Consider the following 21,831-nt stretch of genomic DNA (forward strand, 5'->3'; position numbering starts at 1 on the left):
TTTCATGCCATTGTCTCTTTGACCTCTCAACAAGTGGGTCCCCAGCTTCCAACCAGCCAGGAGGAAACTACTAGTCTGAAGTGACTTAGGGAATAGCAGAGGGCAGTGTGAGTTCCACATGTCAAATGCCTATTGCAGTGCACTCTGCACTCCTGTCATGCTCTGCAGCAAAGATTACTGTAAAAGGGTCAGATTTCCTTCCCTCAGAGGAGTATTGATACTATTGGTGCATTCACAACAACCCATTTTTTGTTGCATGTTGTTTCTACTGAGATAAATTTTTAGGGATGAAGAGCCCAGTGCATGACATCTTTCATTGTAAGCTGCTAATTATCTACTTAGTTATTTACTTCTATTATAGGAAAAGATGCTTTAAATTTAATAAGTAGACAACAATGGTGAATAACAAGTAATATTTGCTTTTGTCCTGGGTTTTAGATTAAAAAAAAAAAAAACCCAAACAACCAATAACAAAGCCCCAAAACCAAGTGACTTTTTAGTTGGTATAAAAACAGTGCTTGCTGTTATACCGCTAAGGCTTCCAACACTCGTCTTTAGATCAGACTGGAGATAACATTCCCCCATAATTTAAAATATTCCAGAAAGAGGCTGGGGAAAAAAAAAATGCATTCATCTGCATCACTAAAACCTGTGTGTATGTAGGTATTAAAATCTGTAGCTTTTCCTGGAAGTTTTGATATGAATAAACAAATCTCCACTGTCACAGGATCTCTGAGAACACATTCTGTACGATTTCATCAAGGATAGTATTTTTAAAAACAATGCATTCCTATTTAATATGCTATGTTAATATAGTTTATACTTAAATACTAACCTAAGCAAATCCTCTTTCCAGAGCAATCAAAACTACCCCTGTGATGGCTGTATTTCCAGGAAAGGTTAAATATCACTGAGTTAGGAATATGTATTTTGTTCTTTGTGCATTAGCTGTGATGAGATAGTATACTGGGAGAGACGTACATGAATAAACCCAGAAACTCATGCACTTAATCTCTTTAATATAGCAAACATAACCAACTTTCAAATATAAACTGGAAGTAACTAACAAAAAAGAAACTCAAAACAACTTTCTGAATGCCCAAAAGGGCTTATGCAAAACAGTGCACATTTATTCGAGGTATCGTATCCATGAAAACAAAACAAAACAAACCCAACTATCTACATTTAAAAAGAATTTTTACTTAGCAAGGCAAAAGAAGTTGGGTGGCACATACAGAATAAACGGATGTAAACAGTGTAAAAATTCAGAACGTTAATACCAACCAATCCCAAACTTTGGTTATAGAAACTTGAAATAACCCAAATATATTAAGAACAATAAACCAGAGGCATGCAAAATATAACCTGTTAATATAGACTCATCCATGTGGCTAAGTTTAAGTCACAAGCTTGTGTGGTGGATTTAAAAATGCCATTTTCCTTTTTTCTTTACCTTTGATTAGCATTTAGTTTTCCACTGAAGTGGATGGCTGATAAAAAAAAGCTTTCAGCCTTCTTCAACCTACTGGTAACCGATTTTTTTGAAGACTGCAAGGAAGTCCTGCACAGGAGTTTTTTGTAACAGTGTTTTTATGATACAGTGTGATATACAACCTCGCTCAAATGCTGCAAGCAAATGGTGCATGATCTGTTACCATTCTGGAAGGCAAAAGCTTGGAGAACAGTCGCGTTCCTCCAGATAGAATTGAAAGATTTTCATGTTTCTCCTCACAAGAGCAGTAACAAACTCCATGGTAAATCAGGTAAGCCACTTAATATTTTATTTGCAAAGCAGAATATTTTGTCAACCAAGACAGATTAGAGGAATCCAAATAGTGACCTGCAATGCATGTGCTTTTCTGAAAAATCCAGGTTTTGTTTCAGGTATGCATGAGGAGCCGAAACAGCACAAGGGTTTTCACATTGAAGCAACTGTACCGATGCCGTTCATCATCACCTATAGCTCTTTTTTGTCTTCTGCTTCATTTAAACTGCCCTGAAAGTGAAAGATTAAAAACAACATTTTATGCTTGGCAAGAAGCCATCGACACATTTCACCCCCTTGCAGACACACCTGGCTTGTTCACTATACACCCTTTGAAGCTGTAGTCCCATCAATAATACTACCCCATGTAACGTGTGTTTCTTCTCCTTGTACAGTAACCACCATGCAGCCCGTGTATGCTCCCTGTTCACATTACACCTGAACTCTGTGGCAAACTCAGCAGAAAACATTTTCTGCTATCGATTTATCCTTAGGAGCTGCGTCTTCTGTGTGCTCAGTACCTTCTGTTCTTTCCATTCAGAGGTAAACACAGAAAAGGGAACGGATGTGTGTTCTAGACCACAAGACTGTTAGAAATGCAGCAGGACTACTACGGCTCGTTACACAGGGAAGCACAACAAAGATAGGACACGCATGGTGGTCTCAACACCAACACAGAGCAATGTCTCTAAGAGTATAGGGTAAGGCTGAGAACCAGCAAGTGGCTTCACAGAGCACAGGAAAAAGATTATAATCAGATTTGCCTTTATAAAAATTATTTTATTAATGCAGGACCAACAAAGAGCTCTTCTTTAAAAGCAGGTTACCAGAATTTTAACAGCATTTATTTTCTCCCAAAGACCATTCTTTGTAAACCACTCTTCTTTATTGAATTTTGGCTGAACTCTGAGATGCCAGGCATGGAACATACGAACACCTATCAAACAACTTAAGGGACAGGCAGGGATCCCAGTTCTACCAGCAATGACGACTGCATGTGATTATTATAGCCTTGCACATATGCAAACCCAATTAAACTGCCAATTCAGTTTTTGCTTGCTATGTTGTTGTTTTTTTTTTCTAATTTTATACTTCAGTTTGAACTTTTATAGTAGCTGTTTTTAGCCACTTTGTTTGGGTTTTTTGCGTTGGGTTTTTTTTCTGTTGTTCCTGCATATCAAGACTATTGCAACATTTATAAGGCAGTATTGCAAAAGCATGTTTCAAGAGCAAACAAAACAAAGTTACTCTTGTAAATTATGTATATACCACACACATACACTACTATAATTTTCTCCCAAGATTGCAGTTTGACCATCACGTGCAAAACAATCTGAATCTTAATTTCCTAGGTGACAGCAAAACCAAGTCTAACAATGACCTGAGCTTTGTCACTTCAAGTGGAAGACAGACAAGGCTAACAAAATTCTACTATTTGGATAAGTTTAAGGGGTGCTGCCCATTGCAACTTTATGCTATACTGAAGATTTTGGTAAATTCTCTTGCATAACAGATACCCAACAATCAGAATTTTGCTGTTTCAATTTCAACACAGTATGCTCATATAGCAATCCACAACCACCTACCTGAAGCCGTTCATATTCTTTCATCAGAAGATCATATTCTCTTCTAAGGCCTTCAGACTGCTTTTTAATTGCAGTCACTTCATTATTTGCCTTCTGGAGAGCTATAAAATATCAGAATTAGTCTTTTAATTATTACTTGCGTTCCTGAAGTTCCTCAGAGCCCTAATTACGTATTAGGGCTCTAACTGCACTAGACAGTCCTTACTCTGAAAAAAGCTTTAATTTAAAACAGAGCATCACAGATGGACAGGAGAAGAGACATGCATAACAGCAAGGGGAAGAAACTGACTTGTGTTCAGGAAGAACACCATAAGGAACAGGAAAGGGCTGTAAGAAAGGAAAGGGCAAGATCGACTGGGGCTGTTTAGTCTAGAGAAGAGGAGACTGAGATCACTGAGGGGTGATCTTATTAACATTTATAAATATCTAAAGGGTGGGTGTCAGGAGGTTGGGACATCCCTTTTTTCTATAGTAGCTAGCAACAGGACAAGGGGTAATGGGAAGAAGTTGGAACACAAAAAGTTCCACTTAAATATAAGATAAAACTATTTCACTGTGAGCAGTGGCACAGGCTGCCCAGGGGGGCTGTAGAGTCTCCTTCCTTGGAGGTCTTCAAGACCTGCCTGGACATGTTTCTATGTGACCTGATCTAGGTGAACCTGCTTCTGCAGGGGAGTTGGACTAGGTGATCTCTAAAGGTCCCTTCCAACCCTACCATTCTATGATTCTATGACCAATAAACTGTTGACAGAGGTGAAAAGCTAGTGATGACTACAGTTTCTGTTGCATTGCAGAGGATAGTTCAAGAAAAGCAAAACTCTACAACCCCAAACCCAAAAGACTGTTCTTTTCCGGAGCCCTCCAAGATACTTCGTCTCCTGAGAATAGGCTCTTACAGAAGTGCTACAACTCTGCAGAGCTAGATGTGCTCTTCTGTTAAAGCATCTAGCTACATGCACTCTGTTCTGAACCATGTTTCTCTTTTGGCACCAGTTCCTGAAACATTCAGACAAAAGACTTGACCATATGCAAAAAACAAGACTCACTCCCATAGCATCTCTGCTATTTTTAATTAATTTGAATGTATAGATTCAAAATCATTCTGATTTTAAAAGTCTGCAAGCAGTTTTCCAGTAGTAGGACCGTTACGTAGCCTGAAAATCTGGTGTATTGAACTAATTACACTTATGTCTCCGTTCCAACATGGTCAAAAATTCACACCATCTCTTTACGTTCTTTCTTTCATTTCCATACTTACACAAATATGCCTGATTCTTTAACGCATTCTTGACAACGGCAATATAAGGTGTAGGAAACATGACAATTCCAATACCAAAACATCTGACAAATTGAACCCCATTGCGCTTACTCTCTCTCTGATCTTGCTACTCTTTAAAATACTCAATAATGAAATTTGGCAATCACTCTAAAATAAGCTTGTGACAATTTGATAAGCTTCTGAATTTTAAGTTGTAGACAAAACCCGTGCATATGCCATTTCACCTCCTCATGAATCTGCTAATTAGAAAGCTAAATTTTGCCTCTGTTTAAATGTTCTTGTACATAGTTACAGTAAAAAGTAACGTAACTCAATGTTCTTGCTCTAATATTGTTTAGCTGTTTACAAGCAGCACCACAGTACTTTAGCTGCACCTAAAAACTACTGTATCTTTAAAACATGAACAAAACACCTAAAAGTATCTGTGAACCAAGAAACTAAACAAGCCACTTCATTGTTTCAATGTTTTGAGCAAAACAGATGTATGATGGGAATACTTCATCTAACCCTAGAAGACTAAAAAGCAAAGAACAGACTGTCCTTTGCACCTGTGTTGGCTAGGGATAAAAAAACACAACCGAACCACACAACAAAAGAAATCCAAACCCAAGATCCCAACCAAACTCAGACTCATTTTTGTTGAAGCCACACCTTTGACAATTTTTAACTCCTGTGTGCCACTTTCTCTGGATGTCTTCTTGTCAAGCAAAGGAGACTGTCCATACATCACTGCTCAGCTGCTTTGCCATTGCATGAGCACTGCAGAGCAGCCAAGCCAATCGTACAGGTATATTGTTTGTCATAAAGATTGTATCATATGAACACTGATCCATCAGAAAACAGAAGATCCTTTGTGTGTACAATACAGTCTGTTGTTATTTCTGGCTTCCATCTGGCCTGTTACTTTGCCTCACAGACAGCACAGCTGGACTGACAGCAAGGAAAATGCAACAGCTGGTTGTTCCTACCAAGTAAATGTATGAGCAATCAGGAGGTGAGAATGCTGCGTCTGTGTTAATCCAACTAATAAGAAAAATAGTAGGTCCCAAAACTCAAATCCAGCCTCAGTATCGAGAGAGGTGGGCTACCCTTTTTCATTCTTTCCCTTTGAAGAAAACCCAAAATATTCTTAGGGCAGTATATCAATGGCATTTATGGACAACTTTATTCCTTTATACTTCATGTGTGACTGGAGCTCCATAAACTAATGTAACATGTCCAGTTCAGGAGAAGTTGAGAACTTGTCCTTCCCTTACCATATTCTCTGCATCCTGTTCCAGAATAGATAGTTTACTTCAGATTTCTCCAAGTCAAAGAAGAATTAGAAATAAAATTGCTCCGAAGAGGTTGCCACAGCCCAGTAGCTGTAGCATTTCTATTCTGATTTCAAGAAGGACAGAGAAGCTGAACAGTTACACAAAACCAAACAGTAACAAAAGCAACCAACAATTGTTTGAGCATTTCCCTATACAACTACTAGTTCTGGTCTGACTAAATCACTTGACTTACAGTGCTTGCTACTAAGGAAACGATCTGGAACTTAAATTAGCATTACTCACAATACAAGCCTAAACCCCAAATGATTTGGGCTAGTTTAAGACTAAGAAAGATCTCTCTCTTATAAGAGGCTTCAAGTTGAGAAAAAGCTATTCACATTTAAGAATTTAGGCACTGACAAGAGATTTGCCAATAGGCTGTGAAGCTGGGAACACAACTCTGGTCAACTAATTCCAAACTAATTCTGAATTCTCTTAAGATGCAATGGTAAAATAAAGTTTAAAAAGAAAAGGTAGGGCCAAAAAATTACACACAGATTTGCTCAAAGGACCTTTAGCAACTTCAAATGAAATTTTGTCACAAAAGAGATGTTGCAGGATCTTCAGAGGGCGTAAACAGCCTTGTCTAACAAAATCGTGCTTTGCTGCATGCAGTTCCAGCCCTTCTAATCAACAAGTATGAATATCAACTCTTGTTGCATGTGACATTGTGCTCTCACTCAGATTCAGATCCGAGTTAAAAAGATTCAGATCCGAGTTAAAAAGTAAGGGTAAGTAACAGGGACTTTGCTTCTAAACTTCTCTGGTATTGGCTAAATAATGGGACCATGGCCAATTCTTCTCACTTGTACTTCCTATTCCCAGCTTACAAAGGAAAGCTGATAGTTTAGGAGTTCAGAGGAGGGGTGTGTGCACGTTTGTTTTTAAAAATTGGAGTGTTTCAGTGGAGCTCAACATAAATATATTTTTCATACATGGTATTAGCTTGCCTGGCAAGACAAAAGGCCAAGATGAACTCCCGCTGGGAGCAACAGCTCTGTGTCATGTATTCCCAATGTCTGTATTGCTTATGTCTAACACCTAAAAATCTTAGGATTTAAGTCAGCATTATACAACTGTACATGTGTATTTTCTGGAATAATCAACAATTAGAAGCTATCTCAAAACTAGTCCTCCACATGAATTGTCGTTCTTACTGTCTCCTACAACACTATGCAGCCATGAAACAAAAAGCACTCGTGACACATTCTGTACTCAAAACAAACCTCATTAAAGGATGCATGGAAGCACCATCAAAATCTCCTCCTGCTCCTCTGTATGCCTACGGCAACAATATATAAACAGTGCCTAAATGACTTCAGTGAGTCACTACACACTTCACAAAGTGAAATCCTAACAGCAGAGACAAAGAAATGGCCTTTGGGTTTCATCTCAATGTAGCACTACAGACTCTGTTCAGAGGTACTAACAGGTTGCAACTCAATAACTGCACCCAAGTGCTGGTACCGCAACATCTGTCATGCTACATTAGATCCAGGCAGAAGTTTTAGGTCATGTGACTTGCCATGAAATAGTATTAGAAGAGTGAGGAGTCAACGAGATGGACAGGAGTCTGCCACCAGTGTGCTCTGCTGCAAGACTTGATCAATGCTAGTCATCCTGTATAAATTTCTGTTGTGTAAAGGAAGCTGTAGCATTTACCATACACTACATCAGTGCCACAAAAAAACGACCTGAGATAGAAAGTAAAGTAGTACAGTACTGCAGAAATCTCCCTCGTGTCTAAAAGGTCCCATAACAAAAAATGAACATTATACACATCAGCATTTCCACAGTGTGGGATCTGCAAGTGAGAAAAGAAAGTTAACACACCGAAAGTCCCATTCCTGCTCCAAACCAAGGACTGCTACTTTATGAAACCTCTCTCAGACTCTGACCTCATGTCCAAGTGGAGATAGTTTAGGTTTTTGTAGCTTTTTGAACAATTTTCAAAACTAATCAGAATGAGACAGTATCATAGCATCCTATAGGTCTGAGGCCAGCAGCCATACTGAGAGCTTTTAATTATCCAAATCAACATTTTGTTATAAATATGTCTAATGTGTATCAGGAAAACCATTCACACACCTGCACTGGGTGCTCCTAGGAGGACACATATTTACTTCTAGGTATCAGTGAGACTTTTTCATAATATACAAATGTACCAATAAAATAGCATCTCAGAAGGTTTCTAAACATTCATGTTATTACATGTCCAGGTATGCTAAAAATGGACTTAGGCTCTGAAAGTGCTAGGCCCACGGCTGGGTGCCTATAAAACCCCCGCTATGTGGAACTAGTCTCCTTTCCTTCACTTCCATGATAAAACAAAACATGGTAAAAGGGAAGAAGAAAGTCAAGTCTGAAAAGAGAACAAATCTGGCTGAAAACTTCGTCACTCGTTTCCAACCTTTCCTCAGATTTTAGTAATTTCACTATTCAGTCTCTCTGTATTTTCCTTCCTCCTCCTCCTCCTCACCTGCCCAGAGAATAATAGGTAGCAAAATGCCTTCTTAACTTAGTATTTTACTTACAGTTAAGGGGACAAAAAAGAAAAAAAGGTAGACTGTATTTCCTTTAAAAGGCAGAAAGCTGAAGATGAGTCTCCTGAAAGTCTTCCATAATCATTGTCTATATTATAATTCCAGTCAGCAGTTCAGAAATAGGAGTCATACAGTATTTTCTCTGCTAGAAGCTAAAAAGACTCTACCGAAATCTTACAGAAAATATGGATCTCTTCTGAAGTCATAGCAGTAATCTGATTCTAAACTGTGTTATTTAAACGTGAAATACACTTATATTTAGGCCTCCTCCTGGGTGCCACACTATGGGGCAGATCTACTGTTCAACATATGCCCTTCTATAAAGTAATTTATCACCACACTTAAGTAGCCTAACAAGTGTACCAGATCAGAGCAATGGGTATTTGAAACTGCTCTGTGAAAAAGATTATACTTGTTTTTTCACTCAAACAACAAAAAAAAGCCAAACTCCAAACAAAGAACAATAAAATGCAAATTTATGACTCTTATTGTAACTACAATTGAAAAGCAAACAAACCACAAAAACCAAAACAGTAAAGTTTTCTTTTTTTATACCATTTTTGCCTTGTTTCATTACTGGACACCTCCCTAGATTCCACTCCTTTCCTATCCTCCCCAAAGTGTCATATATTAGACTTATATATGACTCGTCATATATTTTGGGTAATACATTGCTCACACCTAGTGAGCACACAACTCAGCATTCACTTGCTCAGTTGCAAAAGTTCCAAAAGGGAACAGCAAATTTGATTCACATGAAATCTCTAAAGCTGTGGCTATTATCATGTACTTCAAGCTTTCTATCACTCAGTTTGCTCAAAATAATGCATAAGAAAACTTACAAGAAATAAGATAGGCATACATTAACACCATCTAGCTGATGATGGTAATTGACATAGTCATGAGTTTTTTTGTTTTGGCAATAAGATGGCATCAGAGGAAGGTATGTAAATATTTTCCTATTCATTCCTTAAAACGACCCTCTCCCCCACTTTCTCCTAACAAAAGACTCAAGCATGCCTTAATTTATACATTTTTTGGATGGACAGGAGCCTACAGGGAGAATGCAGTTGAAGCAGCATGTGGTAAATCTATTTATCCCTTAGACTTCTCTAGCATTCCTGACTGAAAAGCTTACATTATATTAGCGTTACATACCACCAGTTAATTTAGATAAAACACAGGCATTTAAGTTTTTAATTGGTCTTGTCACTTCAAAGGCAGTTTTCCCCCTTTAAGAAAACAGCAGGAGAGGGAAAAACCAAAAATCAAACCTGCCTGAGAATGTGAACTAATGAGATTCTCCATTTAAAGATTCTTGTTGCTTCAAGCCCAGCAGAAAACAACTGTTCTACAGCTCTTTGTCTTCCCAGTGGACAATGACAAATGATTCATGAAGTATTTGTTGTTATTCTTACAGCTTTGTAGCAGTGCCATGCAACACGAAAGCAGGGCTATGTTTTGATGACAACATGTTATCTGGTAGCAGGACAATCCATTTTGTTACAGTCTGAACATCTGATTAATGCTTACAAGGTCACAGGCAGTGTTATCTCGAAAACACTAACTTCAGAGGAGTAGGTGTTCATAAGCATCACACCCCTTGACAGATGCCAGTAAAGCAGAACCAAACAGGTAAAATCTGCTTCTAACTCAATGTGGGTTGCCAAGAAAGCAGTTTTGCCAACCTAAATCTTAAACACTGAAACTGCCAACACCAGTATTGTGTTACAAATCACAAAGCATGGTTCCCTGTAGTCCAAAAAAATGTAAGGTTTTAGAAAATGCTGACATCTCTGCCACAGAGACATATAAATTTAGAATACTACTCCAGGACTTTTCTTCTATTGGACCGAAAACCTACTTCGCAGAGAAAACCTCAACCATGTACTTCGCCATTTTATACAGGGAGAGTGGCTGATATGTATGACATGAAAGATCAATCTGATGTCCATATGCAACCTGCAGTTGATTCCATATCCTGGTCATATTATTGATGAAAACAAGTCACCACCACCTTAGTAACAAATTGAAATGGTTTATTTATTACCATTTAACTAAGGTGATCAAATTACACTATACCCATATTCACAATTAATTTACTAAAATATGAAGATGGCAACATCGTGTTTTTCCAGTTTCTAATCAAATGTGAAAAAACCCCAAGCCAAGATTTCCATAAACTGAGGAAGTTAATTAATGCCACACCTAGAATAAATTTTTTGCATCCAGTGTTGAAATCATCTTTTTCTTAATCGTAAGGAAGTCCTAACCAATACTTACCTCTTGATGTCTTCTGTAGCTCTTCTTTCAAATGTTCAACTTCCTTCTTGACCTTTTCATCACTTGCTTCTGCCGATTCTGTCTTTTTACTGCTTCCTTTTTCACTCAAGGCCTATTAGAAATCACAGTTGTTACAATTAATTTTGTTTGTTAGCCTGACATTAATGCCAAACAACCAGAGAATGTCAGCCCCGAGCTTGCAAAGGGACAGGTTTTATCAAATACCAACATGATGCGAGTAGATACTCAGTCATTTAGAAAAAACAAACACACATTCACAATTTTTTTTTTTTAAAGCTCAATGCTTTAAGTTGAAGTAACAGCAAATCTATAACAGTATGGCATTATCTCTGGTGTAAGAGTACTTTTGTGTCTCTGCATTTGATGCCCCCAACTTCCATTTAGCCTATAAATGGCTTTTCCAGAAGCCAAACACTGGGACTGCAAGTAACAGAACACTGCCACGTTTAAGTGCAATTTGTTCGAATAATTTACTCTGTCTTAAATCATGTAGCACATCACAAATGTCTCCTTGTAGTCTTGCAGCTACTTCTTCAATCTGTAGAATTACCTTAATATCGAGATAAGATTTCCACTGAAATTCAAGAAAAAACTAGGAAAGGACTCAGGAAGAGCCCTATAAGTACTAGACACAAGAGCAGTATACTCTGAAAATGTTGGCACTACTATACCAACCATGCTCTTAACATCAAGGCTCTTGATGACAAAGTATCATACGTTAAAGATTAGATCCTATAATTAGATCTTTTTTTTTAATAGTCTCTATTATCCAATGAAGCATCATCTCTGTTAAGAATATGGCAAAAGAAGTGGTAAACATTTAATGGGAAAACCAAAAGTAGAACAACTCAGATGAACAGCTTTTAGGTGAACTAGGGATATCAGAACTTACTGGGCACAGGTGGAAGCAAAGGGGAAAGATTACTTTGAGAAAGAAAATAACTGTTTACCCAGATTGATAAACAATCCAAAGAGAAGAGCTGAAAAAAGTTTCCCAGAGGCTCTTTCACCAAAGAATAGAGATTGCATTTGATTGCTGGTAATAAAACCATAACCCATTTGTGATGTGTCTCCTTTACTTTGTGCTCACCTCTTTCTATTAATACACAAATAGCTACTTCTATAAACTTTTACCTCAAGTTCTGTGCTCTCTGGAATATCTGACCAGGAGACAGTGCAGCCCTAGCACACTTAGAGTACTGACTTACAGTGTGTATGTAACTTACAGTGTGTATGTAACTTACAGTGTGTATGTAACTTACAGCCAGTGCCCTATATGCAACTGTTCTTGCCCCTCTCTGATGGCAGAATGAAGCATGTTTGTAAATGAACACAAACGCAGAGGTCAAGCCACAGAATAACCTAAGTCATAGTATCTCCGTAAAGTTAAAATAAAACAATTCTGAACACTTTGCATCTGCAACACAATGGAGATCCCACTACCACTCTTTTTGCAAACCATGCAATCAAACATACAAATAGAAACAGACAGGAATACAGCTTCCAGTTTCTGGCTATCACTTACAAACAGCTACAAGAATGTGTTGCTAAGAGAATGTGAAAACAGAACAAAAAGAGGACTTTTGGCCAAATCCCAATAGGATAGAGAGGAGAAAAAAAAAAAAAAAAAAAAAAAAAAAAAGAGTACCAGTATGCAGCAGAGACAAATTCCACAGCTGAGGGAGAGAGTCTGGATCATTTTGACAAAACACCAAAACCCCGTTTTTTAATTATTTCATACTTGGGAAATACCTAACACACACTCTAGTGAATCTTGTTTTACAACATCTCTCAAACAACTGGATCTTTTGCATCCCTTCTGGTACTTTTTGTCCAGAGTCTGTTCTCTTTGAAGATTTATTTTAAAAAAATAAACACAGTGCTGGTAACCATAGACACTGCTCCAGAAAAACTGGAAGGAAACCTGTACACATCTGCAATGAATTTTGTTTTCACAATGTGCCAGACTGAGGCATGCATATCTGTACTACAGCTTACTCCAGCAACCTCTTCCACCAAAAGTCAAAGGAACCAATTATGAGAAAATATTTAATTTATTTATCTTTATTATCTTTGCTGACTTCTTTTCCTGCATACAAGTGTATACTGAACCACAACAGACAAACAACAGCTTAATTTTCTGCCTTCTCATAAAAATAACATCTTTGGCCCATTGGTGATTCTTGTAACTAAGAAATTTTTGGCAATATCCTCATTATTACTAAACAGCAGTGCCTTACTTAGAAATGAAGGTATTAGGAAATGGGCTGACTGACCAAAAAAGTAGATGAAAGAATACAAAATACAATAAATAGGAAAGGCCAATTTTATAAGATAGAAAAGATATTTCAATATTGGAGCAAATACTATTTAGAAGAAACAGTGAGCATGAGAACAGCTATATTGTAGGCGTTTGCATACTGGACTGCTATAGCTCTGACCTAAACAGACAACTGTTTAGGCTAAAAAGAATAAAACTAGCATCTCCCTCTACTTTGCTATGATTAAATTCAGTGAGATAGTTTAAGAATATATTACTATTTTGAAGAAATTTGTACTGGAAAGACAGAATGTTATTAACCCGTATTACTTCGGTTTCCCTTCTTAAAATGCCACTAGAATTTTTATTCAGTATTCTGAATTGCATATTGCAAGGACATTGTTCTCCCCTTTTTCTTCCAGAAAACAAAAATGAACAAACGTTATTCAGTAGCAAACCATCCTCAGAGTATTTTAATAACTTGCTGTATAAGAAAATAACTAAAAAAGTTCAAAGATACCTCCTGCAGCCTTTCATTCTCGGCCATGTATTTTTTGGCTGCTTCAGTAGCATCGTTTACTTGTGCTTCCAGAGCTGCATGAGATGCCATCCCTTTTGCCAACTGAGTAAGAAGGGTAACAGTACGTCTCAATACACTGGTGAAGAAACACAGTGAACAGCACAGTAACTCACAGTGCAAATAAAAAAAAACAAAAACCAAAACCAACAACCAAACAGAAAACAAAACAAATCTTTTTTTCTCTCTGCATTATGTGTGAAAACAAAACCACAAGAAGACTGTTTAAGCATCTAGAGGGAAACATCCAGGCTCACTGATGACAAATAATAGTAAAATAAGAAAATGAGATTTTCATTCATCAAAAAATAAAAAAAAATCTGATTTTTTTCCTGATGCAGAACCTCTCTCCTCTCCAAAACTCACAGCCACTAAGGAGTCAGAGATTTGCTTGCTTAAAGGCTAAAATACTTCTACATAACCTACTGTTTTAAATAGGATGGATCACTGAATACATGACTCAAGCAACACATTATGGTCACATGTACAATGCAAAAAAAACCCAAGCCTACAACTTCACAAATGTCTTACAAGAATAAAAAGTTAGCCATGTGAGCATATTAATCTTCAAAGTACTCCATCAATACTGTATAAAATAAAATGCTTGTGAATGTCAGCACTCACATGGCACCTCAAATTGGAGCTTTGCAAATACCTCCCTTGACTTGATCCAGTGATTGCCTCTTTGCAACACTACTTTAATTTTTCATCTTGGAGTCTTTCAAAGCAGTATGTTGCTAAATCAAGGAAAGTCCAAAACATCACAAATAAATTAACTCCTGTAATATAACTATGCAGCTGCTCTTCAAAGGAAATTTGAAAGTCCAAGTAATTAGCTTTTTCGTAACTGAAAGTGTATTAATAGACATTTCGGCTCTTGAGGTAAGCTCCCCTCTCCCTCCAGGGGGCTCAGAAATCTGGGAGGCCAAAGAGCAGATCTTACCCTAAGAAACAGTGTAATGCAAGGTTGCTAATGAAATTCTTTTTTTTTTTTTCATATCTTTGTCATTTGGTCCTTTGCCCACTGAGTAGTGGGCCTATGTTTCCTTCAGCTTTCCTTTTGTTTTCAGCCCTTCTCATATCCCTGTCTGGTTCCTCTCTAGGGCCGGACAAGGCTTGGCAGGCTCTCCATATCTCACATAACATCAAGTCAGATTAGCGGATGAGCGCCTCTTCCTACCCGGGAGACAGTCACTGGCAATGACAACCTTCCTCTTTCCAGTGCAGATGGTTGGTGGGTGAAGGCACAGCTGTCCCCAAATCCACTGATAGGAAGGCATTTTCTCCACCTGTACCCAGAGCTTTCTGATTGTCAAATCACTGACAGAGAAGAGCTTTTGTTGTGTTGACAGAAGTGACAAGCTTCCAGCCTCCTCCATTTTGCCAATCTCCATCTACCATTCTTCTGGAATTCTCCTATTGGATGATGTACTAAAATGAACCAAAACTGACCCCTCCCCCAAAAATAAACCAGAGGCATCCAAGTACCCATTCACATCTACATGTGGTCTTAACCTAGTTGGGTGACGGCAGCAGAAGTTAGTATAAGGCAACCCAAGGAAGACTTTTTCTCCCCATCTCTGACAGGCATTACATCTGCTTAATGAATAAGCAAAATAACTCAGAAAAGTCCTTTGATCTAGCCACTCTGTAGAAGTGCTTATTTCTTCTAAATCCTTGTGAGAGGCCAGTAGTCCCAAAAAAGCCTTAAGCAAACCTCTTCAAGAGCAAAACCTGCTAAAGTTTTTGTCTTTAAAAGCTGAATGGGAGCAGGATTCTGGGTGACCAGCTTCCAACTTTAGTGTAGGACACAAACCAGCTATTCCTCTCTTGGAGCAGAGACCACAAACATATTTGTATATATTTACTTAACCTTTCTGAGGGAAGACAAAGAACATGATGAATTCCTACCACTATTACGCAAAGCCATAGTCACCTTTTTTCTCCAAAGTTTTACTGTTCTGGTTCTGTATAGATTCTTCCTTGACATTTCCTTATGTACAATGGTTCTCAATGGTCACTTAAAATGGCCATACATCACTCCAAAGTGATGAAATTTGTCTGAAGTCTCTGATTCCAGGCATTTCCTTGTTCTATGTTTCTCCTGCATGCCTAGGTAATGTCAAGTAGCTCCCTGAAGGAATGGGGCCAGCATTCTTTGCCCAGTGTCATCATAAAAATGATCAAAGACGAAGTCATCTGACCAACATATCTGTTTCCATTCATTCACACAATCCATGTCCAATTAACTCACGTGCTCCTTGCCCAGCTAGGAAGATCTGCAGGTTGTTGTGGCTACTGTGAAGATTCAAGGGTAGTCTTGACTGCTACTGCTGGGCAGTATTAAAAACTGTCCTTTCCATTACCCTGTTTTATTAGCTGTATTTAAACATCTTCAAAGACATATCACACTTAAGATCATAATATCACAGTTGGCCAGTTGCCACAAAGTGCATGATATGAAGTATCTGAAACTCTCATTGGAAGCTGGAATGTTATCCTGCAGATCCTAGCTTTGAGCTTCAGATGAAGCAGTTCAAGTCAGACTCAGGTTTCCTTCTTAGCACAACAGGATGCAACAATATCTTCTTGCAACATATTAAGATTATTTTAACAGTAGTTTTCGAAGGTTTTTTATTTCAGTTTCCCGTGTTCAAAACAAACAAAACATAGGACGTAAGTTTAAGGAAGGAAATCAGTATTCCCTGAAGAAATTTCTCCTGAAAAATACATGTTTTCTCAAACATTCAAGATGTTTCTTTTCATGTGTTGCTCACATATCCTTCCAATCTTCAAGCATTTGCAAGGTATTATTTTGCCTGATTTGACTTGCCTCCTAGCCAATCTGCTCACACAACTATTTTTTAGTCTCTTAAAATTGGTCTTACAATCTTTTTTATAAAAACTTGCCTCACTTTGTGCAACAGTTCCTGAATAAACGAGCTATGCAGAAATCAGAAAAAAGTTATACTTACAGCCAAAGGAATAAAGAAAAGCCCGAGAGATAGAGGTTTCTTTGTGATCGGAAGAGTTTCATCTGAATATGATCAAAAGTATTGGCATTGACATTTACAGCCTTTTCAGTCATGTGAACAGATGAATACTTTTTGACTTCTCTAAAAGCATCTGCAAACAAAAACAGTTTGTTCTTATTCATATCTTTGAGTATGCACATATGACAAACCAGACACAGCACTAAAAACATGTATTTAGACTTTCTGCGCAGCAAACAGGACAAATAGCTTACATTATCCATATCATGTTCTCCATACGTTTTAAAGACAGGCCTTGATAAAACACTGAAGCAATATAACATTTCCAGGGACATGTGGAACCACTGCCCAAAGGAGGCTTGAACAAACATTTCCAACATTTGCACCCAGCCACCAGGGATCAGACCAAAGGAACACACTCTACAAATGTTACCGGAGACTCTAGAGACAACGTCACTGCTGAAAACTGAATTAAAATCCAGCTAGCAGACAAACAGTGAAAAAACAGAAAGAGAAGGGAAAAAGAAGAGATGCCTTCTGTAGTATTTGCCTCTTATGGAGTTTGTTAGATAAGTATTTTATTAATGACAGAACACCCATGAAAATAGGAAGACTGTAGTAATAATGTTGAACAGAAACAGAATTGATAGGGTAAGCAGCACCTCATCTTTCTTTCATTTGCTTTTTATCCATCTCTCAGCTTCCTTTCGTATCAGTCACAAAATGGCAGAAGTCAGAAGGGATCTCTAGAGATCACCTAGTCCAATCACTCTGCCAAAGCAGGTCCACGTAGGTCAAGTTGCACAGAAACATGTACAGGCGTGTTTTGAAAACCTCCAGAGAATGAGACTCCACACCCTCCCTGGGCAGCCTGTGCCAGGGCTCCCTCATCCTTACAATAAAGAAGTCTTTCCTTGTGTTTAAGTGGAACTTTTTGTGTTCCAACTTATGTCCATTACCCTTTGTCCTGTATCTGGTGAAAACAGAAAAAAAGTGCAACTCCATCCTCTTCACATACACCTTTAAGATCCTTGTGTTAGCGAGATCCCCTCTCAGTCTTCTCTAGGCTAAACAGCTCCACATCCCTTTCATTTACCACATACTCCTCTGCTGAAGTGTCAAGATACTGCCAACACTTTTCAAAATACGAAATAGTTAAATAGGACTTACATCCACATAAAAACAAAACCTGGCCCAGTTTACCATCTGCAAACTTCAGGTTATCATACATACTTAAGTCCAATACAATCTCCTCCTACACACCAACAAAAATATGTATTTCATGACACATCATCAGTTCTTGCAGAATATTTTGGCCACATGTTATTAAAACACTGCTGCATGTAGCTAAGCACATAAAAGCAAAGAAAAGCACGTGTGAATAACATCCCCTATGACTCTCTCTTTTATATTCATAAACTGCTTAGAAAGAAAAAAAGAATTATAAGTGAAACTTTAAGAGAATGCAACAAAGACTAAGGTTAAACAAAATTCCATGTTCCTGTGCCACAGCAAGATTCTAGTTCTGCAGTGAACTATCATCTCATGCTATAAGGCAAGCATCTCATCACTGCTTTACTTTAGCCCAAATCTGTCTTTCTGCAAAATCCATGATCACCAGAAACTCAAAACTTTGGTCAAAATTTTCAATCAGAGTTCAAAAGAGTAAATTAAATCCATCAGCTCTCAATCTTAGGAAGATTAAGCTTAATCTTACTGAAGCAATCTTAATCTTACTGATGGATGTGCTTCAAATACTACTACTAAAGACCAACAAAAATTAAAGAAAAAAAAAGAGTTTATTTGCATTTCCAGTATTTTATTATTGGGAATATAGTATTGCAGTCCAGTTTGACTTTCTTATATATGCAGCACATCCATATATTTCTCTCAGTAGACCATAAAACCACACTTTTTTCTTGGTATTTAAAGTAGCTTGGAATTAGTATTTTCACTGCAAGATGTTGGAAACACTTCTGTCCTGGAAAAACTACTTCTGTCTTTGGAACATAGGAAATCTGTATTTCCATCACTGAAATACAGGAGACATCACACAAAGCAGTTAGGACAGACATTACATGAAATCAGTCAGGCATATGGTCATCATTCAGGCTCCAGTTTCACTACAGTTTTATGCCTACTGCATAGACCTTAGGATGTACTCATAACAAGTGTAGCCAACAGCTGTTTTGTATCTGTGCTGAGCAGAAGTACTCAAATAGCCCACTGCATTCTTGTCTTCTCTTTCAACAGCGACCAAGAGTGCCATCTACCGCACACTGCCCAGACCAGCCACATCCTGCTTTCAAATACTGCAAGTTCCTTTACTTGGGTGAGAAAGTGAAACCAACGCAGCATCGTTTACCAAGCTCCGTTTTTCCTCCTCATTCACTACTCTATTACTTCTGCATTTGGATTCCCAACACAGATGCAGCACAAGCCCTCTCTCATTCTACTGCAGAACTTTTAAACAATGTAGCTGACTTATTTTAGGCTTGAATCTTCCCAATTAATCTAATGCCACCAACTCCATTTACCAGGCTTTTCCCCCTGCATCTGTTAAGAAATTATTTAACACTTACCAAGAAACAAGACGATCAGTAAAACTATTATTGTAAGGAACATCTTGTTCCAAAAAACTGCTATTTTGCTCCATACAGGAATTGTAAAAATCTTCTGCCATCTGTAAAATAGCATTGTGTTATTCAAGAGTAATTAAACACTAAAAGAAAAGCATAACAATGACACACAAGAGAGCCTTTTTATTGATACAAGGCTTCTGCAAGGTCTCTAAACAGCTGCTTTAATTGCAATGCAATTTAGGTATACATAACTTTTCCAGAAATAGAATAGAATGGAATGGAATGGTAGGGGTTGGAAGGGACCTGTAGAGATCATCTAGTCCAACTCCCCTGCAGAAGCCAGTCCATCTAGATCAGGTCACATAGGAACATGTCCAGGCGGGTGTTGAACACCTCCAAGGAAGGAGACTCCACAACCCCTCTGGGCAGCCTGTGCCAGGGCTTTGTCACCCTCACAGTAAAATAGTTTCTTCTTATATTTAAGTGGAACTTTTTGTGTTCCAGCTTCATCTCATTACCCCTTGTCCTGTTGCCAGCTGTAATAGAAAAAAAGGGATGTCCCAACCCCCTGACATAAATCCAGCTTGCTTCTCTTTTTTTTTTTTTTTTCTTGTCAATACAGCCAAAACCAGTTGGTTCAATCGGAAAACTTCCATGATGGCAGGTGTGTTCCAGGTATGTTTTATTTAAGCTTTTACTTCAGCTAGCACACTTTGTGTTTGGTCCTGACTACAATAAACTTGGGGATGAGGTAAAGATTGTCAAATCCATTCAATCATTTTTATTTTTACCCACTTATACTATTTGTTATCAAATAACATAAAAACTTTCAATAAATTATGATCATCTCTACCATCCTTCTGCAGAAGGCTTCTCTTTTACATTGATGAGTCTTCATAACTAGAGTGCAAGAAATGTTACCACATTCTAACTTGTGAACAACAGCAAAAGAACAAGTCTTGTGTTTATGTTTTACTGAGCATTAAAACCTTTTTCAAAAGCCTAAGTTTGTTGATTAAAAAGGCAACTTCAGATGTATAAGGGTGGTGAAGACTATTTTTGTTTGTTTAAATAATCAGTTTCCTATTCAATATTACTGCAGGAGGGCTCTGTAAGAATTCACATTTGCAGCACAACTGAAGACTGTCTGACTGCTCAAGTTAACTGACACCCACAAGAAACAACAACAGAGCAGCTGCTTGTTCTTGCTGCAGGTTAGGACGAGTGCTACTGCAAAAATGAAATAATATCTAGTTATGCCATTATGGGTGTAACATAGGCCTGCTAGTCACCATCTCATTGTATTGAGTAAAATTTCACACTTTCTTTAGGAGTATTTACATTTTCCAGAGACTATTAAAATCTGTCATTTAACAAAGCAGTCCTCAACCTACTATGAACCTAATTGAAATTAGACTGTAGCATTGTCTCCAATGGTTCCTTCTGGTTTTGCACAAGAAAGAATTAAAATGTTCAAGCATTATATGTGCAAAAACCTCATTTAAATCTTTTAGTATAGTCTGAATTCTTCACTACAGTCTATTATCAACTAAAAAGCTTAATTTAAATGAAATCAAGTTGAAAGTCAAAAACGACTTGCCAATTATTTAAACTGCAATTCTCCACATTTCATACTGATATCCATTTTAGAAGTGATTCTCTGAGGTTTGACCTTAGCCCAACTATCCTGCTAAGACCTCTGCACTCCAAAGTCTTCCTACATTATATTTTCGAGCTTATTTTTCCTCAACAAGTAAGTATGGAAATTCACATTTATTAATGCTCCACTTTCTTTTGGTGACAGAAGCTGCATAAATACACTACTTCCAAATGATAATACCAACCACCACTATAGATGTTCTGCACTTGGCAGTACAGTTCTTTTTGCGTACTTGTATGTCTATATTGTCAATTTACTTGTTCCCTAGAAACTTAAAATCTTGTTAGCAAATTCGAAAAGGAGTTTATCATATGAAAAAAATATGGAGGCACAAAAGAGATAAACGGTCTGTTTGGGAACTGATGACTGAATAAATCAATACTTTTAAAAAGACCAGTTTGATGTCTGTACATTTATGCTTTACTGCTCTGACAGAACCAGCTCTCAGAACACCAAGATGCTCAAGGCAGAATTGCTGCCCTCTGGTAGTATCAGAGCAGCTACATTCAATCTTTAACCCCCTGAGCTTCCTGGACCAGCTTTGTTAGCAAGATAATTGAATAGGTTACAAAGGATCAAGCTCTTTCACTCTTTCAGAAACAACTGCTGAAAGAAATAGATGTCCTATCCTTTGTGGCCTTTGTAAAAACACTGTGCTTAATGTTTGAATAAGTTTTGGAAACACTGCAGGTTATGAATTTGCTTTTCAGCCACAAAGACTGGATTCAAGCCCTGTTTATGTCGTAAGTGAACCTATTTCAATACTCCCAATGTACTGTGCGTGTGTCATCAGCCTGCAGAAATTCTTGCAGCTAGTTTCCTCACATAAGCCATTAATAATCTGATAATTATGACTCCCATAATACTTCTCCCTTCTTACACAGTTTCACTCTTGATTAGAAAACAACAAAAATAAGAGAACTCAATAATCTATGTTGAAATTATTAACTCCTCACAAGTCAGGTT

General features: G+C 37.8%; 1 protein-coding gene across 1 annotated transcript in view; it reads right to left on the reverse strand.

The window, feature by feature from the left end:
- Positions 1-1,752: 1,752 nt before the first annotated feature.
- DUS4L (dihydrouridine synthase 4 like) overlaps positions 1,753-21,831 on the reverse strand; it is a 37,872-nt gene continuing 17,793 nt past the window's right edge. The window contains exons 8-13 of the mRNA XM_062018868.1: positions 19,206-19,306; positions 16,606-16,756; positions 13,574-13,709; positions 10,773-10,884; positions 3,352-3,452; positions 1,753-1,996 (exon numbers count right to left, since the gene is read on the reverse strand). Of these exons, the coding sequence (XP_061874852.1) occupies positions 1,958-1,996; positions 3,352-3,452; positions 10,773-10,884; positions 13,574-13,709; positions 16,606-16,756; positions 19,206-19,306 (640 nt within the window). The 3' untranslated portion in view covers positions 1,753-1,957. The remainder of the gene's footprint in view (positions 1,997-3,351; positions 3,453-10,772; positions 10,885-13,573; positions 13,710-16,605; positions 16,757-19,205; positions 19,307-21,831) is intronic.

Source organism: Colius striatus, chromosome 1 (genome assembly GCF_028858725.1).
Source record: "Colius striatus isolate bColStr4 chromosome 1, bColStr4.1.hap1, whole genome shotgun sequence".
Lineage (NCBI taxonomy): Eukaryota > Metazoa > Chordata > Aves > Coliiformes > Coliidae > Colius > Colius striatus.